The sequence below is a fragment of the Buteo buteo genome, chromosome 27, assembly GCF_964188355.1.
Source record: "Buteo buteo chromosome 27, bButBut1.hap1.1, whole genome shotgun sequence".
Classification (NCBI taxonomy): domain Eukaryota; kingdom Metazoa; phylum Chordata; class Aves; order Accipitriformes; family Accipitridae; genus Buteo; species Buteo buteo.
The window spans coordinates 8011291-8033520 of record NC_134197.1 but is presented as its reverse complement, the minus strand read 5'-3'; the positions used below and the strand labels follow the sequence as shown (position 1 = coordinate 8033520).

Here is a 22230-nt window from a genome sequence, read left to right as displayed (position 1 = left end):
AAAGTATCGCTGCTTTCTTAATGACTAGGATTTAGTTTCTGAAATGAACCTAAAATATTTTTAGACTAATTATGTTATATAGCATTAGGAAAACTTTAGAATGCTGTTAATAGAATTTCCATTCTTTTACTATTTTATGATGCCTGTTGCTTTTGGCAAAGCATGCTATGCTTTAGCTGTCTGTAATTGAAGGTGAAATAAAAGAAACTTGAAGAAATGTAGAATTTGGGGTTTTTTTTCCCCTCTCTTTTGAAATTGAGTTAACAAATTTACTTTGATATTTGCAGATGCTCTAGCTGCCTGCAATTACTTGCCTCAGTCGAGAGAGAAAATCATTGCTGCACTTTTCAAGGCACTTAATTCAACAAATAATGAACTGCAGGAGGCAGGAGAAGCGTGCATGAGAAAGGTTAGTGTATTAAAACAATGTTGCTTTTGAGGCCATTGTTCTCTCTGCTTTACTTCCTTGTTATAAAGCTTCTTGGGAAAGTTCTTTACAGAAAATAATGGCTGCTCTGTTAAGTTTTTGTTAATGACACCAATATAATTAAGTTTCTGTCAGATGTGGTTTTTTGGGGTTTTGAACTTAGCCATAAAAATTTCTTCTGGTTGAAGTTAAGCTTGTGGACAAGGACCGTGGTAAGTCTTTCAGTCTGTCTGTCTGTCCGGTCTTTCTGCTTGTCTGGTCTTTGTAAAAGTATCTTCTTTTCTAAATAAACAGTCCTTCCCAGCAGTTTTGTGAATGTGCATGCCTGGCTTTATTGTAAAAGCTTTCCTTGTGTTTCTTCTTTCCTAAAAGCAGTGGCAGGGACCCCATGGTTGGTTTTGGAAAAGTAAGCGATATAGCAGAGTTAGGCTCTGCATCACAGTATGGCAGTTGCCTTAAGGAACAGGACTATGGCTGTACTGTTTAAGGTCAGAATTAGTATCCTTACATAGTGCTATGCTACACTGTCTGTTCTGTGAATGCTAGATTATAGTGTAAAAAAGCTGGAAAGAAAGAGAAAAGGATATTCTCTCATCATGATATGTTGCCTAGTAGATATGCCTAATTCTAATTCAGCAAGATTTTAATACCATTCTAAATATAGCAAATGATAATAAAAATATTTATAGTCCCTTTGTAATGATGTGTAGATTCGCTGGCATGTAACAAGGAATATAACTATAGTAATACTGGTGGTTTACGTTTGTTTAGGCCATTGACTGATTAGAGGTCAGACATTGTCTTTTCATGTCACTCTGGTCATAACAGGGAATGTAGTTATTATTTATGTCTTGCTGACAATACAGTTGGGTTGAGAGTTTGCCCTATGCATTTAGTATAAGATTTTTTCCGATTGTTTTTTCCTGTGATAAATCCATGCCCACAAGATGTTTGGTTATGATGGTAGGAAATACTTTCTATGGCTGCTTTCAGCTAGGTTCTCTTGACCTCTTATGTTACTCAGGATGCATGCAGATTGTAACACAGAAATTTGCTCTGTTGCCTTTTGGCCAGGTTCACAGGCAGTTCTTAATAAAGCAGTGTCTAAGTAGTTTGTCCATAGGTGTATATTTAATTTGTAGCTGTGACAGTTTTTCCATCTATCTGTAATTAAGACCTTCTACTTCATTATTTTATGAAATACCCTACTGTGTGTCAGAAATACTTCAATGCTTCCCAAATCCATCTTGTCACCATATATATTTCCAGTAATAAATATTGTTTAAGCTATTGCTTTCTGAAAGTACAAAATAAAAGAAGAAAAATCAAGTCAGCAGGGTTTATTTTAAGAAAGATGCTTGCACAGAAGTTGCTCTGCTCTCCATCTGTATCTTAATCCTGTACTCTCTTGCAGTTCTTGGAAGGAGCTACCATAGAAGTTGATCAAATTCATACACACATGAGACCATTGCTTATGATGTTGGGAGACTATCGAAGTCTAACACTGAATGTTGTGAATCGTCTGACATCTGTCACTAGACTTTTTCCAAACTCTTTTAATGATAAATTCTGTGATCAGATGATGGTAAGCCCTTTCAAGTTTTCTTTAGCACTTCCATAAGAAATTTTCTTTTAGCTAATATTGATATTGTTGAAAAGTCAAAGAACAATTCAGAACTGACTCAATGTATATATTGGAAGTAAAAGATTTTTATTTCAAAATTAATGGAAAAAAAAATTTAAACATTTTGAGATAATTTCTAAAGAGCTACAAATGAGAAAGTTCACAGATGTTCTTTTCTAGTGAAGACATACCTAGTTATACTAAGGTCTGCTTGGACAAATTTATCTTTAAGCAAGATGCCAGCAGCATAATGTACTAAGGAAACTCTTGAAAACATGTTTTACTTCCTAGAGAGCTAAATCTGTTTTGGTTGTGTTCTTGATTTATAAAATGGTGGAAGGTATTACCCTTCTTATTTGCAGTTTTTAAACTGTATATGTGAACTCATTATCCTTTTGCCATGGATATTTAAATGCATACATATCAAGCAAATCATTAAACAAGTGTAAGCCTACCACACTTCAGATTTTTGTGCCTTTTAATGTATGTACCTGTATAACTCCTGCTTTCTTGAATATGGAGAGGACTTTTAGCAACAGTAGACTCTGCAGTCTAAGCGAATGAAAATAACTAATAATTTTTCCCTTTGTTTCCTTAAAACAATAATTTCTGCCTCTACTTCCTCTTTTCTTGTAGCATATGCTGTCACTTGCTGAAATGGAACAGTAGAATTAGAAGAATAATACTAATTATCCTTTCTTTATAGCAACACCTGCGTAAATGGATGGAAGTTGTGGTTATTACACACAAAGGTGGACAACGGAGTGATGGAAATGTAAGTTAATGAATGCTTTTAAGTGGGAAGGCAAGAAATAAAGAGTATTAATGTTTTGGAATTGCAGAATTCATTCAGTTGTAAATGTTGCCATAACCGATTACACACTGATGTTTTGTTATAAGCTAATGAACCTATATGTATATTGAATATTTGTTACAAATCTTAGTAAGAGGAGCTTATCTGCTGACAATGGTTACTTTAAAGCCTACTCTGTAGAGGTTGGTGTGGGAACAGCTCATTGATTTTTATTTTTTTTCCCCTCAGGATTTTCTGCTTAGAAATCTGTTCTTCACTGGAATGGCTGATGAGCTCAGCAACATAATCCCTCTTTTTTCACTAATACATGTGATGTTCATAACGTAGTCTTTTGAAAATTATACAGTATAATAATATCATCCTGGTTAATTTTAAATATGATTTATGAAAAACAAGTTCAATATTTACCAATTGAGATCACATTAAAATCTCTTTCCCATCCAAATGAATGGCCTTAATGTTGAACTATAGAAAGCTGATCAATTTTCTTATAAATGGAAAATTGCACAGCGTAATGACAACACTGTGTGCTCCTAGCAATATGGCACTGAAGGGAATTCCAGCTTCAGTGTTGTTTCGTGTAGATTACCAGAAGTCTCATAATTCTATTAAGATTTTATTAATAACTTATATTAAATGTTGAAATTTATTATTGCAACTAGGAAAAAATTGGAGGAAATTTTATTTATTAATTTCTTCTTTTTTCAAATTAGAATGAAATTAGATTGGCTTTTTATTTCCCTCAAAACATGGAAATGGCTTAATGGCTTTTCATTACTTTTCCCTGTCACTGCAAAGAGAGCTTTTAAATCTGAATTTAGTCATTGCTTTGTTTTTGACCCATTCTCTAATGGAGTAGAATTTGTTTCTAATGTTTAAACTTAAAAACTATGCATTTTTCAGTTAAACACATTTTATTCAGGTCAGAGTAGTTCTAAGGCCTTCATATTCTTCTTTTGGGATTCACTTTTCCTCAGCCATTGTGATGACAGATACCTTGCAGATATTTTTATAGCAATAGTCTTTTAAACCATAATGTGGCACCTCTAGAACAGTTTTTAGTTGTCCCTAAATCACATTTAGCTGTGAGTTCTTTTGCTTTTAATGTTTTCTGTTGATGTTTTCTATGTAGTTGTGTGTTTAGTCTCCTAAACTTGTAATTTTTTTTTAGTGTTGGTTTAAAACCTACATATGTTGAGGGGGAGACACCAGACACTTGAGAAGGAATCTACTGTCACATCTTGAGGGAGAAGTCTATGGAAATATTGTCAAATAGAATTGTGTGACTGCAAAGCTGAGGAAATATTACTTTTTTGCTCTCAGTTGTTGCTCTAAAGTTTCCTTAAAAATAAAAATTCTAGGAAAGTAAAGGAGGGCACGGCCAGTGTGCTCTTTATACAATTGCTGTGGCAGTCTGTGTTTGTATGTCCATATGTACAGTGTGCTGTTGCTGTAATTGTATCTTATAAATGTGGAAAAAACTAGGATGGTGAAACTAGTGGTCAGAGTTACTGTAGCTGGCCTTTTGCTTGCTCTGATTTCTTCTTGTCCATAGTGAGATTCCAAAATTTGAGATATTCACTTAAAAGCAATGTTGGGAAGTATTACTGGAGCAGGTTGCATCATTCGGACTGAGTGGTTAGATCTCGGAGATGGTAAACACGCAGTAGAGAATGGAATTAGTCAGGAAAGCCTTATGTTTGCTAGCTGAAATGGTACAGAGCACTGTTACAATAACTTTTTTGACCTGAAGAGTTTTCATCTTTTTCCAGAAGCACTTTATGACGGTGCCATTTGATGGTGATGCTGGTGTCATGCAGTTCTCCAGCATAGTGCAGATAGTGGCTAGTCAGCAAGGCTTCTTAATGAAACAGTCCAAAAGTCTATGGAATGAGTTTTCGTATGTAAATGGCATTTTTAGACAAACTAAAAACTTCAGACATCTCAGTTGTTAATTATTATGTAGCATTTTTAACTATTGTAAAGATCTACATTGATGCCAGCATAACTAAGCTCCTTGTTCACCTAAATAATTTTGACAGTCCTACCATGTTCCTGAACTGTGACTTGGCTACTTTAGATAAATGAACAAATTAAAAAATAACATATTAAGTAGCGATTAAGATCTAATTCATTGGCCCAATGAGTGAAGTCTTTGATTTAAATCCCTTCTTCCTCTCTTCCCTGCCTCCCCAAGGAAAGGCATGGTTTTTTAGGTCATGTCTGGTAATTGAAGAAACAAGTTTTGAATAGGTGGTTGCCTCTGACTGTCCCTCTAGTCAACCATGGCACCACGGTGGAAATTCTGCATTACAGCCCATTAGAAGGACTTTATAGCTTGGTAGTTCAAGTATTGAAAGTGGTTCCATAATTGATGCTGGACAAATTTGTCTTTGAAGATGCTAAAATAATGTCTCCCCTGACTTAATAATCTCTAATATCTTTTTATTCAGTACAAATATTTGAGAAGCTATGTCTAAACAATGTACAAGTAGAAAAAAGGATGTTTTTCATCCTAATTCTTAGGAGAGCGATTCAGAGCATGGGGGATACTCATCTCTATTCTTTCAGTTTGAGATGAGAAAATAACCCTGCTGAAGTCAGTTTCTAACTGCAACCTGAAGAATAGCATATACTGATTTGTTCATTTATTTGATATTTTTGTGGGCTTTTTCTTTTCATGCTGTGACTTCTGTTTTGGTTCAGCCTGCTGCGGAAGGGGTAGAGGTGAGAAACTCAGTGGAGGCACCAGGAAGTTCTTTGTTGTTGTGTTTTTTTTTTGTTTGTTTTTCATTTTTTTTTCTTTATCTTAAATTGTGGTCTGTTAGTTTTTTTGTTGTGTTTTGGGCAGAGTGCATTGTGCCTTTGAGTGCAGTGCTGTGAATTGTCTTCTGTTTGTCTGTGGCAGAGTTGTTTTGATAACATTGCTGTTAAGGATGTTAAGCATGTTTGTACTAGGAAGAGCAGGATTTTTAGTTTCTGTGAAGGCATAAGTGCTTTCAAAAGATTTTATACGTGTTCTCAGTCCTGCACTTCAATCCATGAGAGAAGTCTTGTGGGGGTCTGTCTAGGCAAATCATGTTAAAGGAGTGGGGCCTAATACTTTGTGTTTAAATTCAGTTGAAGAAATACAATGCACTTGGTAATATTCTTTTGTATGCTGCATACTAGAAATTGGCTTTAGAGGGATGGTGAGGGTGGATGTTTTGTTTTGTTTTTTCCTTTCCCTTTTCATACTGAAGGAAATCCACACTCCATTTAACTGAAATATAGTCCCTATTTAAATTACACAGCGAAAGAAAAACACAAAATTATTTTGGACTGAAGAAGAATTTAATGTCTAGTAGGAGAACAGAGCTGACTTTTCTTTGAAGTAACCAGCTGTTTGCAAGATATACTGAACAGGGCTGTGAGAAAGCTGTCTTTTTCTTCATGTCTAGTCTAGGGCTGTGGGGTATATATGAGAAATTGTTTAGAAAGGAAGGTCTGGCTTTTTGATGCATGGGCCGCTTGGTGTAGTGCAGTGAGCACTCTGTAACTCCCCCATCACCGCTATCATTACACAGTGTTTAGCTCTTACCTGTAAAACACCACTATACTGACAAAGAAAATAAAATTAAACCATGATATTACAAGGGAAGAAGGGCAGACTTCCACAAGAGCAATTTTGTCCATACGTCATGGTAAGTAGATGCTGTATATGTGTTAACTCTTCACATTTGGTTGCTGGCTATGCTAATATAGAGAGGAAAAAAAAGGTAGGATGTGTGATACTGTTTTTATACATTTATTTGGTAATATTAATTTAATTGTGTTTCTTTTTACCTGTAGGAAATGAAGATTTGTTCAGCAATTATAAATTTATTCCATCTGATCCCAGCCGCCCCTCAGACTTTGGTTAAACCTCTGCTGGAAGTTGTTATGAAAACAGAACGAGCAATGTTAATTGAGGTAAAAGTGGAAGCTAACATTGCGGATATTTCTGCTTTATAGTATTTTTAAACATTAGCATATATTAATTATAACATTTTGAACATGGTGTGGGAACAGTTGATGTAATAAATAAATATGCTCTTCAAGCCTTTTAGGTGGTGTTAACATTTGTCTTAGACTCTTAAAAGTGAAGTTTTGAAATTATCAATAAATTCTCATCATGGAAGTTCTGAACATTTTGTATCTGCATAAATGCCAAGTCAAATGTATTTTTTCTGAGTCCTAGTAAATTAGTAGAAAATACTCTGTACTCTGCTTTTTAAAGTTAAGCTTTATGAATCTTTCAGGCTGGCAGTCCATTCAGGGAGCCACTGATAAAATTTTTGACGCGTCATCCATCCCAGACTGTGGAGCTGTTCATGATGGAAGCCACTTTAAATGATCCACAGTGGAGCAGAATGTTTATGGTAAGCTGTGTGGGGAGGGCGGTAGGAAAAAGCCCTCATCTTCACAAATCCGATGAATGAAAAGTTTCTCATAGTTTTCATCTCTTTTTTTTTTTTTTTTTTTTCCCCCTGTATGACCTTGTAGTACTTAATCACGGTCTTACTCTGACTGTAGGATGCCTGTTCTCCGTTTTGTATTTGTTTGTCCTGAGATGTTGATTTTATGCCTTTCCAGATCATGTAGGATTATTACTGAAGTTGTAGATGTTATTTTTTATATATGTGAAATATAACCTCTGCAACTTTAGTGTGGAATATAAAAGCTACAGGATGATATAGCCTTTTGGTATTTTTGCTTTTAAAGGTTGTTACCAAAATTATTTCTTCCCCTTCTTCAGAGTTTCTTAAAACATAAAGATGCCAAACCTCTACGAGATGTACTGGCAGCTAATCCTAACCGATTTATCACTCTACTGTTACCTGTTGGTACCCAAGCAGCTGTTAGACCTGGTTCTCCAAGCACTACCACAATGCGTCTCGATCTACAGTTTCAGGCTATCAAGGTATCCATTTATTCTTGTTTGTCTCTGCACTAGATAGTCAAAACCTCTTTAGCTACAAGCCTGTTACATACAGGCTTTCAAGTGTATGCATATGTATTATAGCTCATAGAGAACCGCTTGTAAAAATGTAAAGTGTTTGTAGTCAGAGTCACTCTAGGAAGGGAAAAGAGACTCAAATGAACCATACTTTTTTTTTTTTTAATCAAGTAAGATAAAAGAGGTAAGCATGGCAACAGAAACTTTTTTTTAAAAAGGAAATTCATTTAAAAATTGTTCTAAACTAGTTTTTATTTGACTTCTTTTTTGAGTATTTTAGAACCCTTAATTGACCTTAAAGAAGTGCTTTTATGTCATTGTTTCTACTGACAGATCTGCTGTATGTTGACTGTGTGTTTGTCTTGTTTTGCTTTTGACAGATCATAAGTATTATTGTTAAGAATGATGAATGTTGGTTAGCAAATCAACATTCCTTGGTGAATCAACTGAAACGTGTATGGGTGAGTGAAGCTTTTCAGGAGAGACATCGTAAGGAGAATATGGCTGCCACAAATTGGAAAGAACCTAAGCTATTAGCATACTGCTTACTGAATTACTGCAAGTACGTAAAAACATTTATTTCCTGTAGCTTGTGTACTTTTCAAAATTAAAAAAAAATACTGTAAAGGTATACAGGTCTAGTAAAAATGGTCTGCAGTTATTAGAGAGAAAGTTTAATATATTTCATAATACTGATATTAGCTCTAAAACCATGCCTCTGGTACTGCCTGCTCTTGCCTCTCTGCTCATTTAAAACCCAGATTAGTTTCTTCACAAAGTCATCAGCATAGTAGTTTGGTTGGGTATTTTTTCACAGAAGCTTTTTATTTTATGTGTTTTTACAGAAGGAATTATGGTGATATAGAGTTGCTCTTCCAGTTGCTTCGAGCTTTTACGGGTCGATTTCTTTGCAATATGACTTTCTTAAAGGAATACATGGAAGAAGAGATCCCCAAAAACTACAGTATTCCCCAAAAACGGGCTTTGTTCTTCCGGTTTGTAGACTTTAATGACCCAAACTTTGGAGACGAACTCAAAGCCAAGGTAACTAAAGCAATTAAATCCAAGAAGCCTGGTATTTAGATTTAATTTTCTTCTTGGGAACAAGGGCAACAAAACTCGCTTACTTAAATGTCAACGAGTTTGATAATTGGCAGAGCCATTTAGGTGAAAATATCATACCTGAAGAACAGGGATAATAAGCAGAGACAGCAATTCATCTTGCTTTCAGTGCTGACTAGTTTACACTTTCTAAGAATCTTTGCCCTTGGAAAGGGGGAAAGAGGGGAGAAAAATTGTGTGTGTCTGTTTCTTAAGGTTTTATTTATAGCTTCCTTTAGTAATGCAGTGATGTGTCTAACGTGCAGGTTTGCATATGAAGTTACTTGAATGTTGACTGCCATTAGAAGAATCCATTAGTTGAGTGTAACTTTTTTTGTTTATATTCTGTAGGTGCTGCAACATATCCTGAATCCTGCTTTCTTGTACAGTTTTGAAAAGGGAGAAGGTGAACAGCTGTTGGGACCCCCAAACCCAGAAGGAGATAATCCAGAAAGCATCACTAGTGTTTTTATAACAAAGGTAACAATCCTTGTTTACATTCAAGTGTTTGAAAATAAAAAGTTGTTCCTCTCATTTTGTTTTTCAATCCTGATTTGTATTAGTTGCAGTATTTCTAAATATTATGATCAGTTATATCAAATCACATATATAACTGAACTGTTGCGAGATCCATCAGTCATCAGTAGGATTGGACTACAATTTTCAGTTTATGATATCTTTAGGACTTGAATGTCTGTCTCTAGAAATGGGCCTTATATGGCTGTAATCCTAGTCTTTTTCATAAGCAAAGCTTTCTGTGGCTGAACATCAGTATCTTTGTATTCACTTCGATTTCATTGAACCAGTTAGCAGATATAAAATAGCTGTTATTGAAGGTGAGGGTTAGGGTTTGGGTTTTTGTTTTTTTTTTAATAGGTTAGCACTTTGGAAGTTCCTAGATGTGCTCATTATTTAAAAGTTCTCACCTCAGGATGCTGTTTTATGGGTATTAAACTGAATCAAAAAAGTGGTTGTATTTATTAGTCGTCTTAAAAACCACTCAAAAAGCAAAACCCTAGGACTTTGCTTTTGTGGATAATAAAGTTGGTTTTCTCTCTCTCTTTTTTTCTTTTTCTTTTTTTTCTTTTTTTTTTTTTTTTCTCTTCACCTTCCTCCTCTCCTCTTTGATCATCCCTGGGACTAGGTACTTGATCCAGAAAAACAGGCTGATATGCTGGATTCTCTCAGGATATATCTTTTGCAGTTTGCCACACTTCTGGTTGAGCATGCTCCACATCACATTCATGACAACAACAAAAACCGGAACAGCAAACTACGACGCCTAATGACGTTTGCTTGGCCTTGCCTCCTGTCCAAGGCATGTGTGGACCCAGCGTGCAAATACAGTGGACATTTGCTTTTGGCACACATCATTGCAAAATTTGCCATACATAAGAAGATAGTTCTGCAGGTATTGACTATGGGCTTGTATTCGTACATTTAAGGGATGTTGATAAATTCTGTGGTGCGCTTTTATTTTAAAATGCAGAGTAGAGGGTGCACAGTAGTTTTGGATACTTAGTATACAAGTAACAGTTAAATTCATATGCAGCAAACAAATACAAAAGCAGCAATCCAAATATTAATACAAATTTATTTGGGAATAGGAGAGTATAGAAAGAAGTTTGAAGATAAGTGAAAACAGAGAAGTTAAATGGGACAATGAAAAGTCCTTTTGGCTGAGTTAACAAAATTGGTAATGTTTCTTCATTTAAGAGACAGACGTTTTGGTTGTGACAGCATGTGGGTACCAAAGGAAAAGTTCAAATTGGACAGTGGAGACGGAGGAAGAAAAAGGGAACACAAGGGAGACAGAAGTATACACAGTATACTTCTGACGGTGAAGTAACATTGTGTGTTTAACAAATTATGGGTCTTTAGAAAAAAAATAGTGTTGTTTAGAAAATGTATATTGTAGTTTCTTTATAAATGCTGTATTTTTTGTAAATATGTATAATATTAACATTGGTCAGAAACTTTGCTGTTTAGGTGTTTCACAGTCTTCTAAAAGCTCATGCAATGGAGGCCCGAGCTATTGTCAGGCAGGCGATGGCTATTCTGACTCCAGCTGTGCCTGCTCGAATGGAGGATGGACATCAGATGCTGACTCACTGGACACGAAAAATCATTGTGGAAGAGGGTCACACAGTTCCACAGCTAGTACATATTTTGCACTTGATAGTACAACATTTCAAGGTACTTGTACCAGTTATTCTGGTAGTCACTGTATCTCAGCTATCAAGGAGGTAAACTACAGTTTGATTAGAAAATAACATAATCTGATTTATATGGTTTAGCTTCAAAAGGCATCAGCTGTCTGCAAAGGTATTTAAAACTGAAAAAAACCCACTAAAATTAAATAGCAGACCACTTATTAAGCTTTACCTTTATTGAAGTTAGAACTCAAAATGTTAGGTGAAAGTCTGCAAGGTTAATTTGTTGCATGTGCGTTAGCAGTGCTGTTTAACAGAGCTGTGAAGACTCTTTAAGGTTGTTTAAAAAAAGCGCAGAACCATATTCTTTTTCCATCCTCCAGTAATCCTTGTTTGTTTGACTTTATATATTATGTCAGGTCAACTAGGTAACTTTTATCTCCAGCTAATGTATGTTGGGAAACATTAAACAAATGGGGGAATGCTGCAGAATGTCAATATAGGAGCATTTTTGAAAATGCATATTAAAATATGATCCAAAGTGACAGCTAGCTAATATGCATTTCAGTCACTTTTCAGGAATCGATGCCTCAGTGCTTTTTAAAAAAATATCCAAGTGTGTTCAACTGTGAGTTGTAGCTATCTAAAATGATCAGCAAAAAATTGGAATGATTGGTCCTTGAGAAAAACCATGTATCTTGAAAAGAACATCTTCATTTGGGTACATGAAATCAGTAGTCCCTACTGAAGATTGTAACCAAAATTTCATTTTCAAAGCACCAGTTACTTTTCTGGATTGCAGAATTTGAACATGGTACAGATTTAGCAAACTTTGGGATTAAAGACTATTTTACCATTTTGCTTTATTTTGACTCTGTAGTTTTTGCATAGAATTTTATTGATTAATGGCTAACATGACTGTGAAACCATCTTTTCAGGTTTATTATCCAGTGAGACATCACTTGGTTCAGCATATGGTTAGTGCCATGCAGAGACTGGGCTTCACTCCCAGTGTTACGATAGAGCAAAGAAAATTAGCTGTGGATCTTGCTGAAGTAGTTATTAAATGGGAATTGCAAAGAATTAAAGACCAGCAGGTAGGAAGTCTAAACAAACTGGTAAAGATTGAACTGTTACCCAGTTAAATGCTTTTTTTTTAATGTGCACATTGCTGATATTTCAGCCAGATTCAGATATGGATTCAAGTGTGAGTGGAGAAGGAGCAAGTTCTGCCTCATCTGCTGTTAAAAGAGGATTGTCTGTGGATTCTGGCCAAGAAGTGAAACGATTCAGGACAGCTACAGGAGCGATAAGTGCTGTAAGAAAAAATCAGATTTTTTCAGAGACAATGAAATTATAACCTGTACTGACTAAGCAATTTAGCATAATTTTCCATATAACTCGAAACTCCCTGAATTGAAGGTTATAGTTTTAGAAACTATTTTAAATCTGTTCTGCTGTTGTTATCCTTATTCAACATTGCTTATGGTTTTTGTGTTTTGTATACATGCAGGTATTTGGACGTAGCCAGTCCTTGCCAGGAGCTGATGCACTACTTTCCAAGCCAATTGACAAGCAGCATACAGATACAGTTGTGAATTTCTTGATTAGAATTGCTTGCCAGGTAGTGTGTTTATTCTGGTATGCAAATACCAATGCAGCATGAGTAGCCAAAACAATAGACTCCTCTTTTCATAAGAGTCCTTTTATGCTTGGATTATTTTAGTGTTTATATACTTTCTGTTGCTGAAAGGTTACAAACTTTAATATGAAATTGTACAAAAAGTAAAATGTTTTTATTTTAAGGAGGAAAGAAATTGAATTTGATAACCAGCTTCTGCATGTATTTAATTTCACAAATGATGGATGTTATTCATGGGAGGTATGCTTTAGCTTCTTATTCTTGGCATTGTACATTTATAGCTTGATGCAGGAAGCGTGCACTTAGAAATTAAAACTTTAAATGTGAACGGTTGCAATCCAGATTTTGAAATTGAAAGAGTCTCCATTTTACTGTGCTCTCTATCACTTCTAGCATTTTGTTTGTTCTTTACTTTCTCTTTTCCACAAAGTACTATATCAGGAGTGACATGATTGAAATAAACATGACTAGAATTTGGCTGAAGCCAGGCAAAGACTTAAAGTTCCCATAAGCGTTTTTTTTAATTCATTTATGTATTTGCCTGATGCTGCAAAGTATGCTTGTTCTGTTGCCTAGATTTAATGGCAAGAATATTTTACCCCAAACCTGAAGAATATTTAGAGAGTTTAATAGGGAAAGACTATGTCAATTACGTATCTAAGGATAACTATTGTAATTGTATTTTCATGATCGTATACATGGAATTACTTCTTTTCATACAGCATGTAGAATTACAGCTTTTCACCAAATTTTTTTTAAGAATTAAATTTTCTAGAGTGGGGAAAATTAGCTGGGTGTAGCTCAAAGCTGACAAATTTTATGGCTTCTGCTTCTGTAGCAGGCTCAGCTGGTAAGTAATGTGGGATTTTGTACACCACAGTCCTTTGCGCAGAATAGATGTGCTCTTGAAGTATAGAGATGAATCAAGTAAAGAGCTACCTATATTTATGGATACCTTGCAAACAGAAAAGATTAACCATCTTGAGCATGTTCAGAGTTGTATTAATAAAGTATGGGATTAAACTTTTTTTAAATATACCTCTGATGGGTGATTTGGGATAATTAGCTAGTAATTTAGACACCAGTTCCGTTGTTTACTATTAGTTGTCAGCTTTTTATGCAGTTAAATACTCTGTGACTGTACTGATAAAACTACTTAAGCTCATCCATTGCAGAAATAAGAAATTATATGCTTCCTTGGAATGCATAATAAATTAATGAGTTGGTTACAAAACAGTGTCAATTTGTTAACTCTGATTAATTGCTAGGTAAATGACAACTCAAATACTGCTGGGTCTCCTGGGGAATTGCTGTCTCGCCGCTGTGTCAACCTTCTGAAAACAGCTTTACGACCAGACATGTGGCCAAAATCAGAACTGAAGTTGCAGTGGTTTGATAAGCTGCTAATGACTGTGGTAGGTAACGTTCTCGTCCTTGTAGGTCTTTAGGTTTCACTAGCACATATGTTGATTGAGTACTAATGATATCTGGATACTGATTTTTACAGCCTTAATCTTTTCTTTTTTGTAATGAAATACATAAATTGTTAAGTATGTGAATTGCATCACTGGTTATAATTTGTATAGCTGCAGTACTTACAAATATTAAAATAAACTTAGGAGCAGGTGGATTAACTTCCTGTATTAGTTTGATTTTGAAATAGGTTGTAGTTTGCTTGTTTGGATAGCCTACTGGTTGGCAGTTTTTGTGGGCTTGTTTTGTTTTGTTGGTTTTTGTGTGGTGGTTTTTGTGTTGGGTTCTTTTTTGTTAGTAGGAAGTTTTACAAATTGAGATCTGGTTTCATTGGTTTCTAGTTTTCAGACTACATTATGGCAATATGAAGTTCACTGAAAGGCTAACTTTCTGTATTTGATAATACAACTTACTTTGTTTATCATCTGTATGCTGTTTATGTGCTTTTTGCCATATAATAACTTTTTCTACACCTATTTTATTTGTATCATACTATTTAATAGACTTTGTTAAATTTTGTTAATTTTTTTTTTGTTAAAAAAATTACTTTGTTAAATTTTTAGGAGCTTTCTTGATGTCACTTTTCTTTTTCTTTGAATACAGGATTAATATATCCTACTTTGGTAAACTTTGAAATGTCTAAGCTTACATGAAAACTCACTGTGGCCCATTTTTTCCAAATGTTGATCTACATGTGCTATACTTTTGATAATGCTGTTGTCTTTATGGAGATAGTCCTTGAGAGGGCAAGTATGTACTTTCATCCTGTTCTCCTTCTGTTGGAAGAGTTTTTGATGTGACTCTCTTTGTTTTGGATTTACAAGCGTTGATAGCTCTCCAGGGAGCTCATATTTGTTGCTTTACTCATCTTTTCCCAAGTAGTGTGCAACTTGAGTGAAAATTGCCATTAAAATTCAGATTTTTTTTCCTGTTGATGGCATTTGATAGCCTACAATAGGAAGTACTGCAGTCAATTCTGATGATTTTTGCACAAGGATTACCTCCTGCTCATCTTCCTCACTTACACAGTTGCAAAGCTATTTAGTGATGGAGGCTGTGCAGTAACAGCAGTATGACTTCAGGAAAGTCATGACTTTGAGTGATTCCTCTGCACTGAAGACAGAGAAGTTGTGAGTATCTATGGGCTGGCTGCTGAAGAATAGCTGCATGTCATGTATAGAGGAGCGTTGCCCTCGCTTTCTGGAACAGGGGGAAGATGGTGGAGGTGTAAAAATGACATTAGAGAGTGCAATTCAGAGAGTTCATATGTTTCTGGAATGTGAACTGCTATCTTTTTCCTCGACATTTTTCAGACAAATCTTCCAGTTTATCATCTTTCATGAATTTGGGGAAGGTGGACAAAGTGCTCTGCATCTAAGGTTGAGCCAAAATCAAAACGTAGCCCACTCCACTTCTCCTTCCCCCACCTCAGAACAAATGCACCATACCACCCCTCAGACCCAAGGAAAGTGGATGTTGTTGATGTTTACTTAATACAAGGATATGAACCCCCTGGAACAGGAATTTTATATCTTAATTTTGTGCTATGTGGCATCAGTTATACAAGAGGATCAGAAAAAAGAATTAAGGCTTCTTTAGCAAACAACCTAATTTACTATTTTAATGATAATTTTGTAGGTTTACAAATATATGTCCAGGGATATTTTATTTTCATTTTTTTTTTCTTTAGTTCCAAATATCTCCTTTTCTAACCTTTAAGCTATAACTTACCATTGAATATGCTGTTGTAGCTCTTCACTGAAGACCTGTCTGTGAAAGATGTTGACAGGGAGATAAAACATGATTCTCTGTTTGAAAGCATTTCTAACCAGTGAGGTTGCAGGCAAATTTCAAAACTGGGGATCACAAGAAACACCAGAAGGAACATACCTGTAAATGCTTAAGTAACATTTTTATGGTTAAAGATTTTATAGCGCCTTGTATTTTACAGTTTTATATTGCATGACTTACCCAAATGATTGATGCGAAATATCACTAGTGTAGAAACCTCAACCTTATTACAGGTTTTCAACAGATTTGATCTGGACTTACTAATCCGTGTAATACTTGTGTGATTTCCCCCACTCACTGCCTTTTTGTATGTGTTCTCTTTAGGAACAACCCAATCAGGCCAACTTTGCCAACATTTGCACTGGCTTAGAGGTCTTAAGTTTCCTGTTAACTGTACTGCAGCCCCCTGCTATCCTTAGCAGCTTCAAACCCCTGCAACGAGGCGTAGCAGCTTGTATGACTTGTGGAAACACCAAGGTTTTGAGAGCAGTCCACAGTTTGCTTTCTCGCTTGATGGGTATTTTCCCTACAGAACCAAGTATGTGGTATTTTCTTCCTCCTTTTATCCTTTATTGCTGCATAACTTAAGTGATTAAGGGCGGGGTGAAGACACTCTTTAGAATGTGCTAATGTTCTGTTTTATGATTCCTGCATTTAATGGTCCATTTTAGCTTGCACTTTCAACCTCTGTTTAAAAAAAGAAAAGCTGAAATAAGTAATCATGTGGAATACATCATTATCCATTGACATAAAAACTTAATAACCTGTGGCTGTCATAACTTTGGTTCAAGAAATGCATGCTATAAATTTAATGTATTTTTGCAATTATAATTTTTCAGCTTCAGAAGTGCAATTTTTTAGTTGTTAAGCTTTGCTGTTTTGCTAAAACAAGGAAGGGAGATAGAGTGTCAAAAAGACAGACAATAGGTAATATGCTGTGTCTTGATATAAACTGATTTAGATAAGATTATCTTAAAAAAAATCAATCAGTAATCTAAGACTTCTCATCAAAATGAGTTATTTAGAAGTAGTGGTGCACTGTTAAAGATGACATATTGGTTGGATAATAAAGACGTTTATATAAATGAGGGATCTGCTTGTGTTACCTTGGTTTATTAGCAAGATAAAGTTCTGGTGATGGTATAGATGACTGTATGTTCACAGTGTAACTGTTCCTTGCCTGTGCTGTGGCTAATGTTACCAGAAGTGAACACAACTCTGCAATCTGCAGGTACCTCAAGTGTAGCTTCAAAGTATGAAGAGCTGGAGTGCCTTTATGCTGCAGTCGGAAAGGTTATTTATGAAGGACTTACTAATTATGAAAAAGCCACTAATGCTAACCCTTCTCAGCTCTTCGGTAAGTTTCCCACATCTCTAGTAGATGTATGTAGAGTGCCTGTTAATGAGTATGATCTTTGTCATGAGCTTTTATTTCCCATAAGGAAATTGAAAACTGATACCATGCAGAGGAAGCTGTGGGAAGTGTTTCAAGCTAACTTGAGAGACGAGCTTAGGAGGTCTGTCATCTGTGAAGGAAGGGACTGGGGGGTTCATGGCATTCTGTCTTCTCCCTGTAGCTGACTTGGGACCAGTTATTGGAAGTAGGGTGTTGCAGCTGTGCTAGATTGAAGTCTTCTGTATTAAAAGTGCATAGGAAAAAGATGCGGCATTCAGATTAACCAAAATATAAAGTAAAAGTTACTGGAAACTTTTTACATGGAAAAACCGAACTCCTGCAGGTAGTACTGTGAGATGCAATAGAATATTTCAAGGAAACTGTGTAAACATTCTTACATGTTATTGCCTTATACTTTCTTTTTCAGTTATTTTTAAGAGCCTCATTTGTCAGCTATATAGTCAGTTTTGCCATTTGTCAGTTAAATTGTGTAGGAAGATTTATGTATTTATAGATCTTGGATTCTCAGTAAGTAAGAAAATACAAAAATACTATTTTTTCTGGAGTGACCAAATCTGAATTTTTAGCATATACCATTCTGAAGAGCTGAAATGTTCTTCTTTTCTTGTTCTTCGTACTTACTTAACTAGTAGACAGTGCAGCTACATAATACAATGACAAAGATATATTGGAATAATACAGTTTGGCCCAGAACTGATTGTGTTGGTAACACAGACCTGAAATTGCACAATTTTGGAAAACTTACTGATTTAAATGGTAAATGTCCTTCACTATTCTACCCTGTGATCTGTGTACATAGTTGTAGTTTCGCTTTGGGACTTGCCTATTTGTCAGACGTTAGGATGTGCTTTACAACTAACTAACCAAGAAAGATGTTTCTTATATTTTGTCCAGACCTCACTTAAAAGCAGCACTACAATCTAACTGTCAGGTGGTGCATATCTTATTAATTCTGTGTTTAAGAGGCTGTACATTGTGTGCCAAATTTTGTGCACATCTGAGCACAAAAAGAAATCAAAACTTTTGAAGCAACCATTCAATGAACAACACATGCTTCTATAAATACTGTTGTAGGCTTTTGTTGAATTATGAAGTTGCAGTAAGGAAAGGGATAGCTGTAGGTTTTACAGAGGGTATAGTTTGACAGGTTGTCTGTACTTTTTTAAAAGAGTTAAGTATTTTAAAGCATAGATGTTGCTAAAACTGATTGGTTTGCATGAATATGGATAAGCTTATATTAGGACAGGCATTGTTAACAACTGTGTAATTTGAAGGGCGTGTGATCTTGTAGGCATAGTGTATTCATAAACTGTGCTGAAATTAGCTGTTTCAGTAGTTAACTTTTTTAATCTAAAGTAACTGATTTATGAAACTTTATAAAGAAAAACTAAGATTGTGTAATTTTAAAATTTATTTTATTTTTAATTACCAAACCCAGGCCTATTCATGTAAAAGTTTTGCTACTTTTTGCTACTAAAACAAATGTGCAACATTAGCAGTAGTTTCATTTTTGTCTCGTTAACTACATATATATATTTTTTTTAAAAAATTTTTTTAAGGTCTTGGAGAAGTATCTGCTCTCAATCCCTCTCTTTCTGTCCTCCCTTTCTGGCCCTTGCCCTCCATCACACGCTTATATACAGAACTTTCAAATGTTTTGGTTAATGCAAAAATAACTTTCTAGTCTTAGACTAAAAACTAAGGTTGAGACAGAAATTTTTCTTCAAATCTATGCAAATTTGTAGTGTTTGCAACTTGGGTAGTCCCATGCTTCCTTCATGGCAGGACAGAATACAGCTAGAATGTTTTCCTGTGTTCTCTCATAGAACATCCACATTGAAAACCTATATCTTAGTTGCTTAAGTATTGTTTTTATCTATAGGTACTTTAATGATTCTGAAGTCTGCATGCAGTAACAATCCCAGCTATATTGACAGACTGATTTCAGTTTTTATGCGATCTCTGCAGAAGATGGTCAGGGAACACTTAAACCCACAGACTACAGCAGGAACGGCAGAAGCAAATACAGGTATTACATTATATAGTCTGAGGATGTTAATGATTAGAAGTGTATTTAAAGTATTAAAATCTCTTAATCCTAAAATGATTTTGTAGTGTTTTGTGTGCATTATTACATGTTGAAAAATACTTCAGTGGTAGTGAGAAATATTACAGAAGTATAGAAGGATAAAAATGCACTTTGACTTCCTGTTACCTGCTTAATATGTGAATTTCAGTATTAACCCAAACATTTCAGTGAATGGTTAGTGAATATTTGTTGAGTTATAGCATATATATGGAAATACTGAAGTTCTTCAAGAGTTTATAGGGTTGAGAGGAGAGGGGCTGAATTCTTTTGATTGTTCTGTGCTTTCACTTTTTTTTTCTTTTAATCCTTCCTATTTGATAATATTGGAACAACTGTTTGTGAAATTAACTTGTTGGAGCTGATGCTTTAGTTTTAATCTTAAAATAGCATCTTTTTCAGTCTGTACAATTCTGTCTCTCATCAAAGGAATTAGGTCATGAGTCATTGAAAAAAATTAGATGTTCTTGTTAAAGAAAATTCAGTGCTAGTGAAGAGCACTGTAATTTATTAATGAATAAGCTACTGAAGAAAATACTTTGAAAGAATTGCTGCTGTTAGATTCCCAGGCCATATTTTAATTAGGTAAATGAGAACCTTGCAAATTTTATTAATACTGAGAAACAAATGGAAAATTATTAAACTTGACAGATAAGCAAGTCAGGAAATTAATGGAACAGAATAGCTGTGCTGCATCATACAGTATTTCTTTCACAAGTTTAATTGCAGTTTTTCAGTACTGGGCTTGTACTTGTACACCAAAGATTTACTGAAATGAAACCATACAGGCTTGCCTTTAGGATTTTGAATGGATTTGGGTTTTTTTGGAAGGAGTCTGTCTCTGTATTGTTTAGGAATGGAAAGTAGTAATTCTGAAAATGTTATTTCCAGGGATATATTTCCAAGTAACAGATATTGTTGTTGCTATTTTTAAAATTACAGTAGCTTATCTTGAAAAATTTTTTACTAGGTGTTTTATAGGTGTATACACAATTCTAATCCTTTCTTTGCATCCATAGCAGGTACAAGTGAACTGGTAATGCTAAGCCTGGATCTTGTGAAAACTCGCCTGGCTGTGATGAGCATGGAAATGAGGAAAAATTTTATACAAGCTATTCTAACGTCTCTCATTGAAAAATCTACTGATGCCAAAATTCTTCGTGCAGTAGTAAAAATAGTGGAAGAGTGGGTGAAAAACAATTCCCCGATGGCAGCTAATCAGGTAAATTGAGAAGATAAAATTATTATTGCTCTCAAATACTAAATAAATATAAGCCACTGTTATAATTCATCAGTTTTTGACAGGTTTTTAAGGATCTGTTATATATGTTTACATGCCCTTGATGAGGTTTGGAATATTTTGCATCCCCTGTGAAAGTAACTGGAGTTAAAGATGCTTAGCATTTTATAGGTTTATATTAGGTGTTTGATCTCAAATGCTGTTTTGCTGACAACTTGTTTTAAAGTAAAAGTTTTAAAATATGTTTCACATTAACTTGGATAGAGAGATTCTTCAGGAGGAGAACGACTAATGGTGGTTTAAATTGTGTTATTCCTGTAACATTTTGTGGCCTCCTCAATTTGCTGTATTTTCTGTTAGACTTGAGTACTTCACAGTCCAATGTTATATAAGAGGACCTCTTATATAACCTTATATATAACTAGGACTTCTAAAAATATATGTTAGATTTTTGTAATCATTGAACAACTTAAACCTGTTTTTAGTCATGATTTTAAATTTTTCTATCATATATTAGAAGGATAAATGCTTGAGTTATTTTTCTTTTTAAGAACTATGACCTTCTACCAAGCTGTTCTTCAGTACTTTAGAAGTGAAAGAGTGATATAAAGGATGGCTGAGGTGTACTTTGGATGTGCCAGTTCTCTGCTTGTTTTAAGATGAATTGACAAAATTAATCATGTCCTCTTCTAACACAGACACCTACTCTCCGGGAGAAGTCCATTTTACTAGTGAAAATGATGACTTACATTGAAAAGCGTTTTCCAGAAGACCTTGAGTTAAATGCCCAGTTCTTAGACCTTGTTAACTATGTCTATAGGTAATTATAGCAATTAATCATTTATTGCAGCTTATTGGTTCATAATTTGTACCATATATGACCTTTCTAACATGCCATCAATCTTTTTAGGTCTGAATTAAGTGATTATTTTTTTTTTTTTTTTCCTAAAATGCAAAATCAATTCATTTCACTGAGGCCACAGTACGTGTTTACAGAAGACAATTTGAAAATAGAAGTCCCTTAGAAAGGATTTTCTTTTTGGCTCTGCTAAAATATCTCCAACACCCCAACCTCTTACTTTCCCAAGATACCAGGGCATCCTCGTAGCTGATTGTATTCTAAACACTGTGGTGACAGCTGAAATCTGTCTATCTTTTCACATGCGTAGGGTATAAAGTTGGCTTTTTTTCTTGGAAATTGATTGGAAATTATACTTTCAGGAGAGTGTCCTAGTTTCAGCTGGGGTAGAGTTAACTGTCTTCCTAGTAGCTGGTACAGTGCTATGTTTTGAGTTCAGTATGAGAAGAATGTTGATAACACTGACGTTTTCAGTTGTTGCTAAATAGTGCTTAGTCTAAAGTCATGGATTTTTCAGCTTCTCATGCCCAGCCAGCGAGAAAGCTGGAGGGGCACAAGAAGTTGGGAGGGGACACAGCCAGGGCAGCTGACCCAAACTGGCCAAAGGGGTATTCCATACCATGTG

General features: G+C 35.1%; 1 protein-coding gene across 5 annotated transcripts in view; it reads left to right on the top strand.

Moving 5' to 3' along the window:
- Positions 1 to 22230, top strand: part of TRRAP (transformation/transcription domain associated protein) — a 102816-nt gene that overhangs the window by 32578 nt on the left and 48008 nt on the right. For all 5 annotated transcript variants that reach the window (XM_075058757.1, XM_075058758.1, XM_075058759.1 and 2 more), the window contains 20 exons: positions 288 to 409; positions 1842 to 2012; positions 2758 to 2826; positions 6697 to 6816; positions 7146 to 7265; positions 7643 to 7807; positions 8224 to 8405; positions 8689 to 8887; positions 9296 to 9424; positions 10089 to 10355; positions 10934 to 11140; positions 12036 to 12194; positions 12281 to 12415; positions 12611 to 12721; positions 14008 to 14154; positions 16328 to 16541; positions 17235 to 17360; positions 19303 to 19449; positions 20526 to 20728; positions 21445 to 21566. In XM_075058757.1, coding sequence (XP_074914858.1) covers positions 288 to 409; positions 1842 to 2012; positions 2758 to 2826; positions 6697 to 6816; positions 7146 to 7265; positions 7643 to 7807; positions 8224 to 8405; positions 8689 to 8887; positions 9296 to 9424; positions 10089 to 10355; positions 10934 to 11140; positions 12036 to 12194; positions 12281 to 12415; positions 12611 to 12721; positions 14008 to 14154; positions 16328 to 16541; positions 17235 to 17360; positions 19303 to 19449; positions 20526 to 20728; positions 21445 to 21566 — 3115 coding nt within the window. The remainder of the gene's footprint in view (positions 1 to 287; positions 410 to 1841; positions 2013 to 2757; positions 2827 to 6696; positions 6817 to 7145; positions 7266 to 7642; positions 7808 to 8223; positions 8406 to 8688; positions 8888 to 9295; positions 9425 to 10088; positions 10356 to 10933; positions 11141 to 12035; positions 12195 to 12280; positions 12416 to 12610; positions 12722 to 14007; positions 14155 to 16327; positions 16542 to 17234; positions 17361 to 19302; positions 19450 to 20525; positions 20729 to 21444; positions 21567 to 22230) is intronic.